Genomic DNA, 20330 nt, shown 5'->3' on the forward strand with positions numbered 1-20330 from the left:
CGGTGACAACCCAAGTAATCCATACATACAAATAAAACAAAACAAATAAGTTCAGAATTAACTACTGAAAATTATTTAATACTTTGTACAAAAGCCTTTGTTGGTAATGACAGCTTCAAGACGCCTCCTGTATGGAGAAACTAGTCACATGCATTGCTCAGGTGTGATTTTGGCCCATTCTTCCACAGAGTCTTCAAATCTTGAAGGTTCTGTGGGCCTCTTCTATGAACTCTGACCTTTAGTTCTTATTTTCTATTGGATTCAAGTCAGATGATTGTCTGGGCCATTCTAGCAGGTTTACTTGCTTTTTCTGAAACCAAATGAGAGTTTCTTTGGCTGTGTTTGGGATCATTGTCTTGCTGAAATGTCCACCCTTGCTTCATCTTCATCATCCTGGTACTGTAGGTGTTGAGACTGAACCAGCTAGTATTCATTTCCACTGACAAGGGGCAGGATTGCTTTGTAATTACTGATAGATTTAGCTGGTGTCTTGGCTTTCCATGCCTTTTTGCACCTCCCTTTCTTCATATGTTCAATTATACTTTTTCCCTGTGTCATTCTACTTTATTACACAGAACTTCATTTCTGAAATTATTTGTTTTGATTTCTTTGCATGTATGGATTACTTGGGTTGTTACCAACTTCTGGTGAAAACAGTGAACAGTACCTTTAGAAATATATTTACTGAGAAAAATGGTGACGTGTCCAGTTCTTATTTTACCCACTGTATGTTCAAAATACAAAAATCTAAAAATCTACCTTCATTACATAATTGACCCAAAAATATTTAATGTCAACAGGTTTTTGAATATTTCATAATATATATTATAATGTATATAACACATATATTTTTAAATATATTAAATCTCAATAGATCAAATCCCAATCATTAAGAAATTAAATAAACATTTATTTCCCAGATAATATGGAGCTTTGATTAGACTATATAATAAATATTTTAATATTATGTATTCAGATAACTTTTTGTGTATTATTATATTTTATAATACATAGCTATTTTTAATATATTAAATCTCAATCATTAATTCAACCATCATGATTTCTCATATAAATTTGGGCTGTGATTAGACTAAATAATACATATTTTATCATTATATTCAGATAATTTTTTATATTATTGTATTTTATAATACATATTTTAATATATTAAATCTCAGTCATTAATTCAATCATCATGAACACTGACTCCTATAGCAACCATAATTTTTCGAGCAGATCCTAAATCCATTCTCAGTTGTTGAAGAGATCATTACAAAAAACACAATTGTGGACTGTTTCATGTGAGAAACATGCATTCTGCGTAACTCTGGTGGAATGAATGTCTCTGTCTCCGGTCTGATCGCAGCATGTGAGATGGAACAACCGCTTTAAAACCAAAGAGGAGAGATCAGACACAACATATTTGCTGTCTCCTGTGTTATTTAAGGTTTTCCTTTCTCAACAGTTCACAGGGTTTGTCTTTTTTTATAAGCCACATAAAGTTCACAGAATATATTGGGATATTGACAATTTTACAGATCCATTTTTGACTGCAATTTTAAAACACCCTCTCAGCTTATATGTACAGTAACCTATGACCTTCATCCAAGCATCTGAGAGCTTGAATGCTTAATCTTCACTCAGACCTTCGACCTTGCTTTCTCTTTATCAAACCCCCTCTAACACTTTCTCTTGCTCTATATTACCCCACCCCACCTTCCAAGTTGACCCCGCTGGTGATTTATGCAGCTCAGAGATGCACAGCTGCAGCAGGTCCCCATGCTGACCGAAGGGTAGATTTACCGTGACTAATACATCCCAGATCTCAAAAACACATGCAGACAGAATGAGAGAGATATGTATCAAATAATTTTTAAAAATCAAAGGAAAGCATTTAGATTCTGTCCTTCAAAGAAATTACAAACCAACTTAACAATGACGAAAGGACCGCATAGAGAAATAGAGGAGTTAAATTATGAAAAGAGATAATCGATGAGTTTTTTCTGAAATTAAATGAATGTTTATTTTCAGATGACTGATTGATTTGAAGCTCTGCCTAAATCCCCCGAGCCCTGAACTGTTCTTCCAGCTCTTGGTTGTATTTTCCTGGCCATGTTTGGATTTTTAACTCTCAAGGAAAGGGATACAAACCCAGAAAAGCATCAGCCACAAAAGTCACAAATGCAATGCAATGGTTTGGTTTCAAAAACAAGTTGAAAATCAGTTTTAAAATAAAATAATATAAAATTTAAAAAGTAGCAGTATATAGGCTATAAACTTTATAAGGACGTCCCACAAAGCACTGATTTTTGTACTAAAAAATTAATTAATGCTTAGGCCTGCTTCTGAGGACGTTTAAACTCATCATCAAACGGAAAACTCATCATCATCATTCGTTTTCAATATATACCTAAATATGAAAACGTTTAGTTAACAGATTTATTGCAGAAATATTTAATTTTAAAGAAAAGTCCTTTCAACACAAACCATCCCAAAAATGTGGATTTTTTTTATGTGCCATCCACGCATAACTGACAGTGGACACTTGAAATTTGAAAAAAATATATATTTTATTTCACCATGGTGTTTTCACAATTTGTGTATAAAATGTATAAATTCTCTTTAACAAAAAAGAAAACGAAAAAGAAAACAATATTTTATGCACTGCATTTTAAATGTTCATATCTCTATACAAAACACACACAGAAAAAGTACAAAAAACTCGAAATGAACTCTTGTTTGAATGGCGAGTCTTCCGAAAATCTCCGTCGCGAGGAGTCTCGCTCACCTCTCGCGGAGCGCTCCCTGAGTTGCGGCTTTATCTCACGCGCCGCTGCCGCTGCCGCTGCTACCGGCGTGTCAGGCGCAGTGAAGTGATTCCCCGCATACGGACACAGTCAGTCCCGTCCTTTATCTGCGGAAATACACACAGACAAAACAAAAGGTTATTCATTTCATGTCATACAAATATATGATCTAGACTAGACTATCTCTCTGTGATTAGGGCCTGGCCTATTCTCTCTTTTCATATGATGTTTTTCTTTATTGGACGCTTAGAGGTTTTAGGCCTTCTGAATATTGGGAAACAACTCAGTTTAGGCCTTGATAAAGACATTTAATGTTTGACAGGGAAAGAGTAAACTATCGTGAGTAAATATAGATAGGATATTTAACATTTTCATTAGCATCTAGCACAAAAAGATGTGTCCAAATACATTATCAGTAGCCTATCAGAGGGGACTAAATGTTCAAGTTTTAAAAAGCTGTCACTGTATATATATTATAGGCATAATTAAAGCTAATAACATGAGGACTTCTATTAGGCTAGCTATTTTGGTTACGTAAATGTGTTTCCTTTCGTTTATGTGTACATTGTGTACATTTATTCTCAAAATTGCTCTCTTTAACAGAGGTCCTTCACACGTTCTGAGGTGCGTGGATCTGCACATCCTGCCCATGTGCCATTCATAAATGTTTGCTATTATAAAGATAAGTGTTTATTATTAGGCTACTATTTCTATATCCAAATGTATAATTTGAAATTGCCTTACCCCTTTTCTCTGGCTGCTGAGGCAGAAAGTACATATAGTGCGCGGCTGCTTTCCTCCGCTGTCCCCGTGCGCGCTGTAAACCGCGCTGACGCACGGCTGCGCGTCCTCTCCTCCGTCCCCTATCAGGAGCACATTGGCCAGATGTGAGATGTAACTGGAGGCTAAGCGCAGAGTCTCAATCTTTGACAGCTTTCTGTCCACCGGCTCGGTGGGAATAAGAGTCCGTAACGCTGTGAAAGCAGTGTTGACGCTCTGCGTCCTGTCGCGTTCCCGCGCGTTCGCTGCGTTCCGTTGCTTTACTACAACCACACTGCTCACCGTGGACTTGCGCAACATTTGCCGCCGCTTCTCCGCACTGGGACAGCAGCCGTAGCTCTGCTCCGAGCTGCCGTCGCTCTCGCTGCGGTTCTCCTCATCCTCGGACATCATGGCAACATCCGGGTACGCTAGATGAGTCGCCATGGGCCGCAGCATGGCAAATGCCATCACTAAAAATTGCTTATTGCTCACTGAAAAGAGCTTGATGAAACCGAGAGGGAAGTATCCAAAGTATCCAAAATGAAACGATGGCTTGTTGTCAAGCACTATCCACGCAAACACTGCATCGCCAAACCCTGCTGTGTGTTTCAGCAGTTGAACAATCTCATCACATGTTAAAGATCCTCTTGATGCGCGTCCTTACAGTCATTCCAAGCGCGAGCAGCTAAAGCAGGAGCAGCTCGCGCGGTCTTATAGGATCAGGGAGGAGCAGTCACTCATATGCAAATAACCAACGCTACAGGCTCACAGTCAAGCTAAACCATATTTGAGCACAAAATACCTATTTTTAATACTTGATAGTTTTGCTAACAAATTAAATACATTAAGGGATAAATAAAAACATTAAGAACAAACAGAAAAATACAGTTATGCATTCACATGAAAGTACCTAAAGGTATGTTTTTGGATAGGTAGGCCTTGGCAGTATGGCACTCTCGTGCACCCTCAGGAAAAAAAGGTATAAAACCTGTCACTTGGGTGGCATCTTTTTAAAGGGTCCATATTCTTACCTATTAGTAAAGTGTGCATATTAGAACCTAAAAGGTACAAAAGTGTACCTTTTTAAAAGCTACCGCCACAGTGACAGCTGTTGTACTTTTTTTCTGAGAGTGTGTATTGAGATGAGTTTTAGTTCTATAGTACAACGGTATTGCCTTCTGTACCATCACTGTATCATGGTACTGCCACAGCAATGTAAGGATAAGGGTGTTTTATGCATTTATAGATGTATAAATGTATAATTTCTATGTATGTAATATTGATCATTTATATTATAAAGTCTTATATTATTAATTTAATTGAGTTAGTTTATTATTCCTCGTGTTTTAATATGTTTTTGAAGAAATGTTGCCGTTGTGTTGCATGTCGTTTGTCAGTGTTTCTTGTTGCAAGATTGTTTCCCTTTAATCGCCGTTTTAACACTTATAATTTGAAAATTTGTGATTTTTATTTTGGCATCTTTTGCCACTATCAGATGTACTGTAAAAAATTAAACCCACTAAAATTGAACACTTCAGTTTAATTGCTGCCTTAGGCTACATGTTTAAAATATTAATTGCATTTGTTAAACTTTTTAAAGAATTTAATGACTTAATATTTATTATTATTATTATTATTGTGTAATGTGGAAACAAATAAAGAGACTTTTTAAATAAAAGAGCTCGTGGAGTAATACGACACTTCACTGGGAGAAACAGAAGCTGCACCTGCAAGTAACTCTCGGCCTGTGATTATCCTCTGAATTTATTGCTTTTATTGCGCGGCCATTTGACAGCGAGGCGTTTAAAACAACACCGGGCCTATAATGAACGCGCAACAAACACGCTGGCAAACGCACTGCAAAGATAAATATGTTTATTTACAGAAACACTTTCCGTCATGAACCTAGTACATATTAGAAAAACAAATAAAAAGAATTCAAATGTTCAAATTAAAATATTCATTTGGTGAATCGAGGTTTTCAAGACAACCTGCAATAGAGCGTATATTTACTTGAAAATAGAGCTTTTACTCGCACAGTCACATTGGGCAGTACTGCTTTTGTTAAGTGAGAGTTTTAGACCCGCTGCGGTTTGTTTTCATTCAGTGGCTCAAAGAGCACGAGACCACGATAAAGAACAGTGGGGCTCTCTCTCTCTCAAGCCTTTTCTTTTTCTCACCTTCTGTTTCTTCATCTTTTTTGGCATCTTTTCTTCTCTCGTACATCCTCACTAGTCAGTTTTTTATTTTTATTTTTTTAATAGCCTATACAGACAGTCAAATTTCCTATTTGATTTCTCTGCTTCACACTCACACATATAAGTTTTCACTTTCCTTCCTGTCATAATTCATGACTGGCCTTGTCATATAAGAATAACATGTCTCACTGCTTCACGATCATGCTCTGACTAAGTTTCTGTTTCAGTGCAAAGGAATGCAAGACCTTAAATCAACCATATGGGCTTATGTGACCAAACTCACTAACCTGTGACCTCTCATCTTTGACCTCAGCTTATGTGCTCAAGCAATGTGGTCATCCTCATTTGGTCCTATAATCGCTCAGTTGCAATATGCATAATTAAATGCTTTATTGGATGAAAGGTTTTGGCATGCATTTCAACTGAATCTTGGTCAGAAACTCCTTGTTTTGACATGTCACATTAACAACAGCTTAAAGCACAGGTCTCTTTCACTCACAGGTTATGTCATTAGCAAGATAACAAGATTAAATTCACATAATTGTGTTTGTTGATCTCTCAACTGTTTGGTTTGTAGCCGAGGGGCAGAGGTTCTGCTGGAGTCTATAATCTTCTGCTGGGGCTGAGCTCACGCAGTGATAATTTGTTTATAGCCAGAAGCGGGTGTTGGGTAAATAAACATGAGGCAGATGTTAAGAATGATCTAAGAAAGAAAGAGTGAGACAGTGGCAAATGGTTTCCAGACCGTTTTTCTCTGTCTCATTTATTTTCTCTGTGCTTCCATGGCCCGTAATATGTCACTTGGAGCAGCTTTTACAAACATGCCTGTGTCACTTAAACCCAGGACTTTCTGTCCCCTCAGCTGCACTAACAACCCCCTTCTAACATCTACGACACCTACGACATTTTCAAAACACCTGCATGCTGTTTTTACAAGCCTGGTGGGCAATAATCAATTAAGCTATGCTGATCCATACAATCCCTCATGTAAATGTTTAAAACAATCACCAATTAAAGATTTATTAGTCTTAGTTCATGTTTATTTCTTCATATATTAGGTTAGTGTATTTATTTATTTTAGAATTTTTAGGTAACTGCATTAATGTTAACAAATTTATTGTGTCACCAATTCTTTGCTAGTTATGTATTTATCATGCAATGACAGACTCAATGTTCTCATATGAGTTGGATGTGGTGAGTCAGTGAGCTAAGACTGCAGCTGAATACACAGATTTACAGGGCCAATAACAACATGTCAGAGAAATAGACAGACTTGTTTAGGAGAAAGGAGAGAGGGACTGTAGGCTGTGGGTTCACACAATTGAGTGAGTAGAGCAGGTGAGTGCGTGTGTGTGTGTGTGTGTGTGTGTGTGTGTGTGTGTGTGTGTGAGATAAGGCCATTTCAGGACAGAGTTTAATTCAGTGTGACGGATCTGTGACCGGGAACCTTTTCATCCCGAGTTAAAGTGAAACGGCTCAGCATCAGATCTCACTCACTGGCATTGTACTACAGTGTTTTTGTACATTTACCATGGTGTTCAATCTCAGTCATAGCATAATCTAGACTACGCTATAAGAATTTTCCCTCTATAATGCAACTCACAATTTATGGTATTATGTTAAAGGAATATTTGTGGTTCAAGTTAAGCTCAATCAGCAGCGTTTGTGGTGTAATGGTGATTACCACAAAAATATTTTTTTTTTCTGTAATAAATATAAATAAATAAATGTGGCCAATTTTTGTAGAATTTAAAAGTAGAAATGTGTAGCTTAGAATTTTAAAGTACTTAAATTAAAGAAATAGTTCACCCAAAAATGAAAATTTGTTGCTAAATTTCTTCAAATCTGTCCTGACGAAGAAACGATCTTGGGTGGCCTGAGGGTGAGTACATTAATTAATCTTGTAAAACTTGTTATAATGTCTGTAAAATTTGACCTATAAAGCTGTTCTCATCACTTTACAGTTGTTTAATAGTTACATTGCAACAGAATCGTAGTATTGAATATAACTTTACCCAAAAAAGTACAATAAAAATCATGTACATGCATATTGTTTAGGTGCTATGCTATTGAAACTGAGTATTTTAATGTATATAGATTGGCACTATTTATTTGTTGTAAGTGCCTCACTTTATATATATATATATATATATATATATATATATATATACTTTTAAAAACATTTTTAAAAGAAGACATAATCAGCATTATTCCACAAATGCTGTCAACTGAGCTCAACCATAATATTCCTTTAATACATTGTTGTCATAGAGAAATGCACATTTGGTCTCATTCTAAGCCATAAATATTATTCATAGCATGCGTATTGAGGATGTAGAGCACGTAAGGGTGAATAGACATTAGAATGAGTTTATCACTGTATATAATGTAGTATTGTGGTGCAGTACATCAACTGTATGACTATAGGGTCAGTGTCTATTAGCTCATATTGCGGCCACATGTGATGGAGGTGTGTGTGAGAAAGAGAGCAGGAAACATGTTTTCAGGATAGCTAATTCTTCACAGCATTTGCAAGGCTAATGTACATCCATCTAGAGGGGATGAGAAGTCTATTATTCATTTGCATGTAACTCCACAAATATGCTAAAATGGTTTGGTAAATTTCCCTGTGTGAATGTGCAAGTATGTCATTATTTTGTCATCATGTAAGCCCCCTGCACTGCAGCGTCAGCAGGGGATTCATACAGTGCACAGAGCCACAGTGTGAAATCAGACGCTATTCAGGGAATTGTTGACTGACCCCTGCAGGTAAGGGTCAATGGTAGGATCCTGCCAAAAGCTGTACAGGAAAAGGAAGTCTATTCATGTCCTATTGCTCCATAACTCTTGGACTCTGACATACAAAACAAGACCATAGAGCAGGAGCACCAACACATACACTTAACGGACACTTCAAAACAGAGGACACATCAAGTCTACGTCAATGATCTGGTGTCTGATGATACGGTATCTTTATTTTCTTTACAAACCTCTGTTAATGCTGAATCCAGCTAGTTCTGGAAAATGAAACCCAAGCTCAACTGCACCAACCTCAGTTTTAGCAGTTTTGTCAATTAAAAATGATCTAGATGGGAAAGGTTTTACTGTCATATGCTATTTTATATAAATTATTAGAAAAATGTTCCTACGTAAATTGTTACATTAAATTCAATGGAAAATTTAAATCAGAATGGGCTTCTGAATGATTAATTCTGCTCGTATTTCATGAATTCAATCATCTGTGAAAAATATGAAAAATTAACAGGACCAAAAAAACAACAACTTTGAGATAAGGATATGGAAAATTAAGAGAAAACTCTATTCTGAAAAAAATAGTACAATTTCATACCTAGATTGTGATTCAATAATGGATGTTAAGTGACTAAATTGGTATCATGAAATTCTGACTCTGAATCATCATGTTCTCACCAATACTAAGGTTAACAATTATTCTAATTTCTAAATTAATGTTATTGGACTTATTGTGAATGATTCATCCAAGCATGCATTTCATTTTTCACCTTGTAATTTTTCATCAAAATCTCATAACTCAACCTTATGATGAAACAACAGACTGCCCTATAATCAACAGCAAGCTAGATAAATATTACAAAAGTTTGTTTGTGAATGACATCATTAGCAACATATATAAATGGTAAGTTGTGCATAAATATAGTCATTTATACAAAATATCATTTATAATTTCAACAAGAGGAAGGAAGATCTGTGAAATCCTGTGTCTTGTGTCCTCATGATTCTCAGACAGACTGGGCTTGTCTAAGAGAGATGATTTTTCATGCCTGTCAAAAGCAGAGTAGTAGAATTACAGCAGTTACAGTGACAGGTGCTTGTGAGGCTGAAATATTCATGAGACTTTCAAACAACATACTTATGTGTTAATGTTGCCTCAAGTACCTGGATCCGTTTCTTCTCCCACCATCTGTCATTCTTTGTCTCTGTCCTCCTAGGTCGGAAGAAACATTTTTGGGATGTAGGAGACAATCTTACAGCTTCCTTTATTTCCCCAAAAAGCAGCAGGTGCAGCCCACACTTCCCAAATTGGTTGTGTGTCTGTCTGTCTTTCTTTGTGTCTCCTCAATCAGGGGTTTTGCGTGTCAGGAGACTTCTAAGGATACATTTTTTCTAGACCGTGTGGAAGCCACAGGAAGTCTTCTCACACGCAACCATTCTTTTGCCAGAAATTTACAGTCGGGCAGGTTTGTTCCGCCGAGGCCCTGGGCCCCCTCTTCACTTCCTGAGGAGCCCCAAAGGGAGGCCAAGATCAGGGCCAGCACCCCAGGGACTCGTATATCGCCAGTGGAGAAACTCTGTTATCTTCCAGCAGAGATCTACAAGGCAGTAATCGCTAATCACAGGCCTGTACCTTCCTCCACGATCAAAGGATGCGGCTGTAAAGACATGATTCCTGCAATCAGCAGCTGCTGGTGTCCAGCTAAACTCTGTTGCTATAAAGATCACATCTCTTAAAGGGACAGTTCCCCCAGAAATGAAATCTTGTGTCGTTCCAAACCTGTATGACTTTCTTTCTTTTGTGGAGTACAAAATATATTTTGAAGAATATTTTAACTGTTACATACAATACTATGCAACAAGCTTTTGTACCTTTTTTTCTGAGAGTGCATGGGTCACTTAAAAATTTTGGAGCTGCTGACATTTGCAAAGGATTTTATTTGTCTAATGAAGTCATACCATACAAACTGTTGCAAAGTTTAGAAACGCACAAAAAAAAGTCTCAAAATTCTTTCAAATCCAAAAGATTTGTCATCATTTTTATTGTATTATTATTGACTGAGCCACCTGTGAATCTGGGTTTTCAAAAGCATCAGTCATCGTTGTTGTAAAGTCTGAGAGGCCTTTTGCTATGGATATTAGGCCAAGGTCAAAAGTCAAAGAAATGCCGTTACAAGGAAGTAATCCGAGGTGCCCATCCTCTGATCTCTTCTAGACAACAGCTGAGAACAGAAATGACTGAGAGCAGTTTTCATGTCAGATAATTCAGTGGTTCCACTATATTTCCTCTACATCAGTCTGACTGTGAGCCTCAATTCATCTATATATAGCTGTGTAATAAAACTGAGCGGCTGTATTCATTCTTTTCCTTCACTCCAGCCTGCAGAGGAGAAGAACACTGGCCAGTTCTCATGACACATGACCCCCAACATGTCCTGCCATTATGGATGAGCTTCAGAAAATGTCCTACAATTCTCATGCCCCTCCACTGGCACATAAAAAAATTAATTTATAAAAATGCTGTGAATAGCATATCTAAAAATACACAAAGCACATTGTTTGCAGTAATTATTACAATTTAATGATTAAGATGTTCAGCTTTTAATATTCACAGCAGATCTGGACACAATACAGGAGTAAACTCTTTATGAATTTGGCTGTCAGTCCACCCGAGAGACTCAATCTCAATGCTGTGGTTAAGAGCACAGAGCACAACCAAGTCCAATGGTCACCAGACCAGCACATGCCTGTGGTCATCTTATTTTCTGTGCTCATCTATTTTTACCATTACACCATTTTTTTATTTTTTTTTGACAAAGCAAATGCATTTATAAAATAGAACAAAATAAAACCTTCTAACTGTTTTTTCCTCATAATATAATCACAGAAATGATTTAGTATTTCAGGTTGGCCTACTAATAGCATTGGACAAAATCTCATACTCTACTCAAAGCCTTCCCAAACTGAACAGGAGTCTATGAGTTGATGAAAAGTTAAATAACTAATAAAAAAAGTAAAATTACTATAAATAATCTTAAAATAGCAGTAATTAATAATAATGGTAAAACACTTACTAAAAAAGGACTAAATATTTTATTTGATTGACTACGTCATATTAACCAATAACAGAGCAAATGCATAAGTACATTTTATTTATAGAGCACATTTAAATTCAGCTTACACTGACCAAAGTGATGTACAAAACAATCATAAAATACAGTAAAGTATAAAATAAAATACAAATGTGTTGTTAAATTAATTAAATATCTACTTATAATCTCTTAAAGTTACTTAAAGTTAATATTTTAGATCAGACTGGAGGGTTTCACTGACAAAAAAGTTTGGGAATCTCTGCTTTAATCAATCAGTGTTGTAATGCTGCCATCTAGTGGTCAGACTAAGAATTGACAGATGAAGAGAGATCCGTTTAGTCATCGTGACTTGAAACATATACAGCGATCAAGCAAAAAATGATGTTGATCAAAAGGAATAAAAATATGTCAGGTAACAGTTGTAACAAAGCTTTGATTCATAAGAATGAAAAACCTTTATAGATACAACCAGAGAAGAGGAACTGACACGAAATGATTAAGAAACTTGTGTGAATATTTCCTTAACCAGGAACATCAAAGTGCCTTTTCCAAAAATGTGTATTCTTTAGAGGATTTAGATTGTATTCTTAGAGGATTTTGGTTTTATAATATTTATAAGCCTCCTACTCCCTACTTTTTCATTGCATGTTTTTTTTTATATTTATTTTATTTCATTTTATCTTATCTTATCTTATTTTATTTAATCTTATCTTAAATGTATATTATGTGGTATTGTGTTGTATAGTGCAGTGGTTCCCAACCCTGGTCCTGGAGGCACCCCAACACTGCACGTTTTGCATGTCTCCTTAATCAAACACACCTGATTCAGGTCATCAGCTCATTAGTAGAGACTCCAAGACCTGAAATTGGTGCGTCAGAGAAAGGAGACATGCAAAATGTGCAGTTGGGGTGCCTCCAGGACCAGTTGGGAACCACTGGTATGATATGAAAATTTAGTGTAATCTCATTCTTGATATGTAAATGTGTTGTTGTTCCAAGCATTTGAATTTAAAAAAACGAGCCATTAAATCAGTCAAGAAACAATAACGTTCTACATTCATTCAAAATACACTGATTCAATTTACTGATTCAAAACGGTCAACGGTTGGCTAGCTTTTCTTCGCTTGGATTATTTTCGTTGGTGCAGCTAAAATGGGCAAAGTACTGGCGATATTGTGTCTAAAATGTAAGTTGCTTAATATTAACGTATTGTTTGTTGAAGATGTTGTGTAAAATCAATATAGCAATGTAATACTATCACGGCTTTGATTACCTCAGCACTCTTGCTAGTGTAGTATTGATGTAGGCTACTATGATAAAGATACAGGTAATATTGCTGTACATAAACTGCGTAACGTTAATGCATATTGAGTAGCCTATAACTGGATATTCTTACTTTGTACATAGCATGACCTGGTTTTATTCCGTTGTAGTTGTTTTTGTTTTGTTTTGTTTTGTTTTGTTTTGTTTTTGAAAAATCGGGGTATTTCTCTCTTTTTTTTTTATCTAACTACATGTGAAGATATCTTAAGTAAAATATGAGATAATTTACAAAAAAATGTCATACTTCTCACCTAGTGTCTGATGTCTGAATCCTTGTTCTGCAATTTCTGATTTTATTTCTAAGCTGGCCAAAAAAGTCTTCCCAGAAATGATCAGGCATTTGTCTAAAAACTGGCCTGACAACATAACCATTGCCATAAGCCAAGAAAATCTACAACAAATGTATCTCTGCAGTACACTGGACATTTGGCATAATGAGGAATGAGATCTGTCTACAGTAGGTGAGATTTTCTTTTTTTCTTTTTTGGAGCTCAGCTCACTCTGTCTCTCACCATGGATCATTATTGGAAAAGAAAATGAACATTTGGATCTCTAAATGCTGTGAACTGATTCTTCTGACAGGAGCAGAAGGGACGTTTGGACCTACTGCCAGCATGCTGTAACAGACAGATGGGTTTTCACACAAACAACAGAAAACATCAAGAGCAGTCAGGCTGGCACACACAGAAGAAGAATCAGCAAAGGGGAGAAAGTCTGGATAATGAGGCACTGCTAGCAGGAGATGATAATTCACTTTGTGCTGTAAGACAAACTGTCCACTCCGTTTATAGAGTTCAACTCCGTCGTTGCAAAAGTCATATGGTGGGTTCACTAATAACATTTAGCGAATTGTTTTATCTTAATTGTACTATGAGCACCATCATGTTTTGAAAATGTATAGTGGTTTAAAGGAAATGACAATTAAATTATAAAAAAAGACTTAAAATTACACTAAAACGGAAGTAGCAACAGATCTTTTCTTCTGTATTGCAAATGAAACCGATTATTGAAAAAGAAAAATATTTGTAGGGCAGATAGTTTTATTCATCAGTTACTGATTGGATGGAGTCAGATCTGAATGTGTGCTTGCAGTACATTGTCAGATGGGCAGAGTTTAAGTGGACTAAATAATCAAGTTATGACATTTTTATTACTACAAATTATGAGATCAGTAAATGGAACATGAATGAATGAATTGATCACAGTAGGATCAATAATATGCATTTGGAAAATAGATTAATATCATGCCGATTTTACCAAATTTTTCAAATCTTGTTATCGCAAATAAATCTCATTGGCTGTATTTTTATTTTTCAAGAACCATCGCTAATATTGTTGCTCCCGATTGTAGGATATTTGGTACGCAAACTGATCTGACTGCAGTGAAACATAATAACCAGCAGATGGCAGGCAAACATCAGAATCCTTTTGATATGAAGGCATCAGAACCGCATATCAATTAAGTTTTGCAAGCAAAAGACGATACCAAGTAAGTACTGACATCCAAATATGCAGCACAAATGTCATTATCAGTCCCTAACTAAAAATATGTGGTGATACCATGGTACAGTGATGGCATCAGATGCTGTGGTACTATAATACGCCATAGTATTATATGCACTCGCACAGAAAATGATGCCATTAACATAAAACTGTCAAAAAGGGTAACAAATGGGAACACAAATAATATATATGCTGTAGTTTCTGTTCTCCATTATATGATGACTTCTGCTTCTGAGACCCCCAAAAATGTGAAAAGGGTACAAAAAAACATGCTTTTTGGCAACAGACTGGTGTAGTTACTGTATCAGATCCAGCCAAACCCCTAACCCTTTGATGGAGCACTTTACTAATGAGTTGTTTCAAGTAACACTTCTAAAATGTGAAGTGTTGGGAGGCCTCTGGGAGCAGGATTGAGAAACACTGAGCAGTATCATTGTGTTGGTCAATATCCACACGTACAAGTAAGGGTGAGCCAGGGGAGGATTAGGTGCTCTTATCTCTTAAAGGGTAATCAGTAACTACTGTAGCCTACTAAATACATCCATGGCTAGAGCATATGCACACACACATTTGCATATACTAGTGACACCACATGGATTTCATCATATGAAGGCACTCAAACACTGGAATTCTCTTTTTACATTGTTCTCGTTTCTTGTATTAGGATCAGTGATAGCAAATAAAACCTCATGTCAACCTCAACCTCAACCTCAACGTCATGTGCCAGTAAAGGGTAAAGCTCAGTAGGACAGCGTGTTATCAGGGAGTTGAGTGGTTTAGGGTTGCATGTTCAATATTGCAGATGATGGTGTTTAATAATTGATTCTTATGAAATCTAATGGCAGCATCACCACAATAAGACTTCAGTTACACTGACCTCTTTATTCAGAGTGATACTCACTACTAAACCTGGACCAATGTTATATTCCTTCATAAGGAAAGTATCTGCATAAAGGTCTCTGTTTAATATAGTAATGTGATGTAATGAAATAATTACTTTGTAGGTTTTACATAACATGACAATTTAAATATAATTAAGTCTAATTCAATTAAAATCTACTATATGGAATCACTCACAAAAAATAGTGTCTAGTACCCACAAAAAAACTAACTGATTTTACTTGTAAGTTTATACTATTTAGGGGACTTCTTAAGGGAGAAAGAAAGGGCCTAACCTAACTCAAAATGAATTAAACTTGATTAAATAAATGTTATTAAAAATGGCTTTGTTATGCTGATAAAATGTCAACTATACAGGTGCATCTCAATAAATTAGAATGTCGTAGAAAAGTTCATTTATTTCAGTAATTCAACTCAAATTGTGAAACTCGTGTATTAAATAAATTCAATGCACACAGACTGAAGTAGTTTAAGTCTTTGGTTCTTTTAATTGTGATGATTTTGGCTCACATTTAACAAAAACCCACCAATTCACTATCTCAACAAATTAGAATACTTCATAAGACCAATAAAAAAACATTTTCAATGAATTGTTGGCCTTCTGGAAAGTATGTTCATTTACTGTACATGTACTCAATACTTGGTAGGGGCTCCTTTTGCTTTAATTACTGCCTCAATTCGGCGTGGCATGGAGGTGATCGGTTTGTGGCACTGCTGACACGACATTCTAATTTATTGAGATGCACCTGTACATAAGAAACAGTTATAAAAATTGTACAACCGTAATTAGTACTGGTCTGAGCAGTGGCTCAGGGTTTGAATTTATGAGTTTATATTAAGGTAAATGTTTACTAAATGTGATCATGGATGGATCATTTTGTACTAACTAACAAGTGTAACAGTTTGTAACCAAGTGTTTGAGAAAGTATTTGAAAAAACATATTTATCGCCTATTATTCTGACTGTTGGATGGTTCTTTTCTCAATCAATGTTTATGGAATTTATGACTCTGCCTGTACATGAAAGTAGTAAACCAAGAGCCGAACGTATCCTATATTTACATTTTTAGAAGCACCAGTTAATGAATATAGCAATGTCATCCATTAAATCAATCGGTCAGGCAGAAACCGAAGCCGTGCTAAAACACTGTAGGACAGTGAAGGACATAATGGTCAACTCGTGTTTCCGGTTTCTTGGATATCAGTCCTCCTCTGTCCTGATGACAGTCTCTCTCCCTCAGCATCAGTAATCAGTCTCATTCAGCTCTTGAGTGCTGCATCTTGGTAAGGCCAGAGTGTAACATAAAATCAATGTTTCATTAACATTTAATGACTTGGACTGCCTTAACAGCACCAGGACAGATGCATGTGCGCCAGGTTTCAGAGTGACTTTAGCTGCTGACTTGATTACAGTTTGAATGTTCTTCCGATGATAGTTACAGCACTGATGCTTGTAGGAAAAGCTGATCCCAGATCAGCAGCGCCATTGCTGAGATGTGTAGGTGTTGTCAGGGAGGAACACAGGAAGAAGTCGCTCATTCATTCTGATTTGTGACTGTTGTGTTTGTGATCAGAATTTATATCCGTCTAACAGTAAGAAGAACAGATTACAAGCACAGTTCTACTAATGCAGGGGTTTTAAACTGGGGTCAGGGGTCCGTGAGTGGGATCTAAAAGCATCTAAAAGCACTTTCAGTGTACGTTTCATAAGTCTCATTTGAGAGAAAGTAAAATATTTAGTCAAATAAAAAAAGAGGCAACAGACTGCTTGTGCTATTGATTTTATTGTTCATAAACATCACTATTGGCTTTACCCTTCATAACAGGCAAAATGTAATATCAGAAGTGGAAAAGTCTTTACGGTTTTACATAGGGAGGCAGGAAGATAGAGAGAGAAGGCAAGGGAAAAGAAGAGAGACAATCTGAAATCTCTGAAGGACCATATGGATGGCTGTGAGTTGCCTACCATATGCTGAAGGCTTTTGTCATGGAAATAAGTTTGTTTTTTTGGCACTTCATATTATTGTTCAGCCAGGCTGGGCACTTCCACAAAAGAAAAAAAAAACAGGAGAGAAAAAGAGGGACCGGGACAAAGAAATATGTGTAGATCCTAGTGAACAGAGAGAGAATAATTAGCATTGTTAATATTGCTGGTAGCTACAGCAGGTAATGAACTAATGAAGTCCCTGATCCTGTTCAGCCTGTCCAGGGTTAAACGGCTCAGAAAAGGTAAAAGCAAAGGGATCTGCTTGCATGCGGTGTCTCGTTATTGCTGAGATCTATATACATACATATTTACACTTGCTTCAGGAAAAACGGGGGGAAAGCATTCACTTTCTCAGTCTCTTCAGTTATCTCATGTTTCTGAACATTTGTGGAAAAATGAATTTTCTTAAAACAAAGAGATGGTGGTAGTCCTTTGGAATAGTATTTAAAAGAGCTCATCTACATTACATCAAGCTTTGCATAATTAGAATTGACTCTAAATTCAAGCCTTATTACAATGGAAAATATCCAGATGGACATTCATAACAGATAGTCTGTTGATTCTTCACAGCTGTGGGTGTGTCAGAAATATGAGGGGATGATTTAGGAAAAAAAGCAGGGTGAATGTCCATTAGGGTCAGAAATTAATAGGATTTGGAGCAAGAATACCACAAAATGTGCTAGACAGGACACATTTCTACATGATATATCTGTTAGATAACATTTGTATATTTTTCATTTATGCTACCGTTCAAAAGTAAGATTTTTAAAAAATGTTTTTAAAGTCTCTTAAGGCTGCATTTATTTGAACAGTAATACTGTAAAAATGTTTTATTGTGAAATATTTTTACAATTTAAAAGAACTATTTTAAATTTAATATATTTTCAAATGTAATTTATGATGGCAAAGCTGAATTTTCAGCATCCTTACTCCAGTCTTCAGTTTCACTTATTTTCAATGTTGAAAACAGTTAATATTGCTGCTTAATATTCTTGTGGAAGCCATGATAATTTTTTTTCAGGATTCTTTGATGAATATAATGATTGTTTATTTGAATAGAAATCTTTTGTCAAATTCTAAATGTCTTTACTGTCACCTTTGATCAATTTAATCAGTTGAAACCCCAAACCTTTGAATGGTAGTGTTTGTGTGTGTGTGTGTGTGTGTGTGTGTGTATATATATATATATATATATATATATCATAATATTCTATTCTATTGGTCTGTGTACCTTATTCTGTCTAGAATAAAGTACACAACCAGTGATCAAGTATTAATTTAAGTAAAAAATTTCCAGCTGTTTCAGAGGGTGCATTTTTTATTTTAATAGCTGTTATTATATTTCGGACACTGATGTCCATCAGCAATGAGTGTGAAATACCATGCAGAACTCTGCTAAGACACGTTGAGACACAGCGTGTCAATGTACGAGGTCAGGAATGGGTGGAAAAGAGGCGAAGAGGAGAAGAAAAGTGGGAGGAGAAACTCATTACCTATTCCCCACAGGTTTTGGCCCATTACTGAGATTGTGCCGTCTTTTTATAATATGCAAAACGCTGACAGAGCCTTTGGCTGGTGCTGCACGACCTTCCTCACAAGGTCAAACTCAGACTCAATTATGCTCTCAGACTACTGTCTGTCCACCAACACCTGTTAACCCTTTAGGGGAGTGAACGCAGCCTCGGTTCACTCAGACATGAGCTGCATCATATATGCTGATGCATATTGTCCTATGCAATGTTTCATTCCTCAGGATGGTGCTAAATTAAATTTCATTATAAAATAAGCAGCTTTGTTTCTGCCTTTTCTACTTCACAGGAGAGACAGCAAGGAGACCGCTGATTTACACTGTCGCATTCTGATTGCACTTCTCATCCTTTCATCTCCAAACATCTTTCAGATCTTTATTATACAGGCATCAGCACATTGGCGCCATATGCTCAGCTATTTCCATCAATGCTGCCATTAAGCCTCTATTTTGTTTCATCTCGGTCCTGAACCCAGCACTCCTTTCTCCCAAACACTGAATAATCCATCCTGATTGGCCATTCAGGGGGGTCATTATTTCTGGGTCTAGGATTTGGAACTTCTATTTCACGTCACTGAAACTCTGTCATATTCAAGTCATCGTTTGGCGGCCGCAACTTATGATGGGATTTATTTGGACAGCTAAAGCCAAATTCATGAAATATGTCATGCTGTGGGTTAGTCTTTTTATAATTGCATTCAAAACTATTGCTGAGACATAAGACAGTTATATTAAGTCTGTGATAATAGTAAAAATTCTGTTAGAAAAAGGCTTATTGCTGCTGATTTTCTTATTAAAATGTTGTTTTAATTTGTAAGTACAAAAAGAACAAGAATTGTATTATCTGTCGAGTTTGATTTGCACTTTCAGGGATTAATATATTAATGTATGTTTTTGTTGGTGTTCACATGTAAAAGAGATTTCTCGATTACTAAATTGTTTGGCATTTGGCGATGAGATGAACTGTGATGTCACAAATGTGGGTGGAGACACACATACACACCATATGTAGACATTCTGGATGGTCTTAGCAAGAAATGGAGTTCTAGAAACGACGAAATGGAGAGAATGACCTTTGAGATATTAAGGAGGTTTTTGTTTATTGCCCTACATTGACTGCTAACAGGACAGCTGTGATTATACAAGTTGCTGTTCCTAAGAAGAATTATTGCCCATTAAACAAAGCATCACACCTGAATTAATTTGCTTTCAAACACTGCATACCGTCCCTCTCAAAAAAAAGAATAAAATCCCTCTACAGCTGAATCATGCATATAAAGATTTTCATTAAAGAGCAGCATCTTAAAAGTTAAACGGCAGTTCAGTATCCAATAGCACAGAGAATAATCGACCAAATAAATAAATAAGTAGATAGATAGGTACATAAATAAATAAATAAATACACATGAAATAAATAAGAAAATGAAAATAGTGCATAAATAAATACATAAATACTCAACAACAATATTGGAATGGTAGA

At 36.2% G+C, this 20330-nt stretch overlaps 1 protein-coding gene and 1 long non-coding RNA gene across 3 annotated transcripts; one reads left to right on the forward strand and one right to left on the reverse strand.

The window, feature by feature from the left end:
* Window positions 1–2670: 2670 nt before the first annotated feature.
* LOC107669611 (transcription factor 15-like) lies at window positions 2671–4232 on the reverse strand. Its single transcript, XM_016461915.1, has 2 exons — window positions 3552–4232; window positions 2671–2914 (listed from the first exon to the last, which is right to left on the reverse strand). The coding sequence occupies exons 1-2, from the start codon at window positions 4035–4037 to the stop codon at window positions 2849–2851; spliced, it is 552 nt and encodes a 183-aa protein (XP_016317401.1). The 5' UTR covers window positions 4038–4232; the 3' UTR covers window positions 2671–2848.
* An 8281-nt stretch (window positions 4233–12513) lies between these two features.
* Window positions 12514–20116, forward strand: LOC107669583 (uncharacterized). Of its 2 annotated transcripts, none has more exons than XR_001632015.1 (5): window positions 12514–12548; window positions 13238–13394; window positions 13516–13755; window positions 14285–14422; window positions 19141–20116. It is a non-coding gene; the product is annotated as an uncharacterized LOC107669583 (long non-coding RNA). The 2 variants fall into 2 exon arrangements; XR_001632016.1 differs by lacking the exon at window positions 12514–12548 and adding an exon at window positions 12672–12796.
* Window positions 20117–20330: the final 214 nt, after the last annotated feature.

This window comes from Sinocyclocheilus anshuiensis, unplaced genomic scaffold, assembly GCF_001515605.1.
Source record: "Sinocyclocheilus anshuiensis isolate Anshui unplaced genomic scaffold, SAMN03320099.WGS_v1.1 scaffold80, whole genome shotgun sequence".
NCBI classification, from domain to species: Eukaryota; Metazoa; Chordata; class Actinopteri; order Cypriniformes; family Cyprinidae; genus Sinocyclocheilus; species Sinocyclocheilus anshuiensis.

What these genes read in the sequence shown, in the direction of transcription:
- LOC107669611 (XM_016461915.1), bottom strand. Translation starts at nt 4,037, where the DNA reads ATGGCATTTGCCATGCTGCGGCCCATGGCGACTCATCTAGCGTACCCG. An exon ending in TCAGCAGCCAGAGAAAAGGG is followed by an intron (nt 2,915 to 3,551) that starts GTAAGGCAATTT and finishes GTATTTCCGCAG; the next exon opens with ATAAAGGACGGGACTGACTG.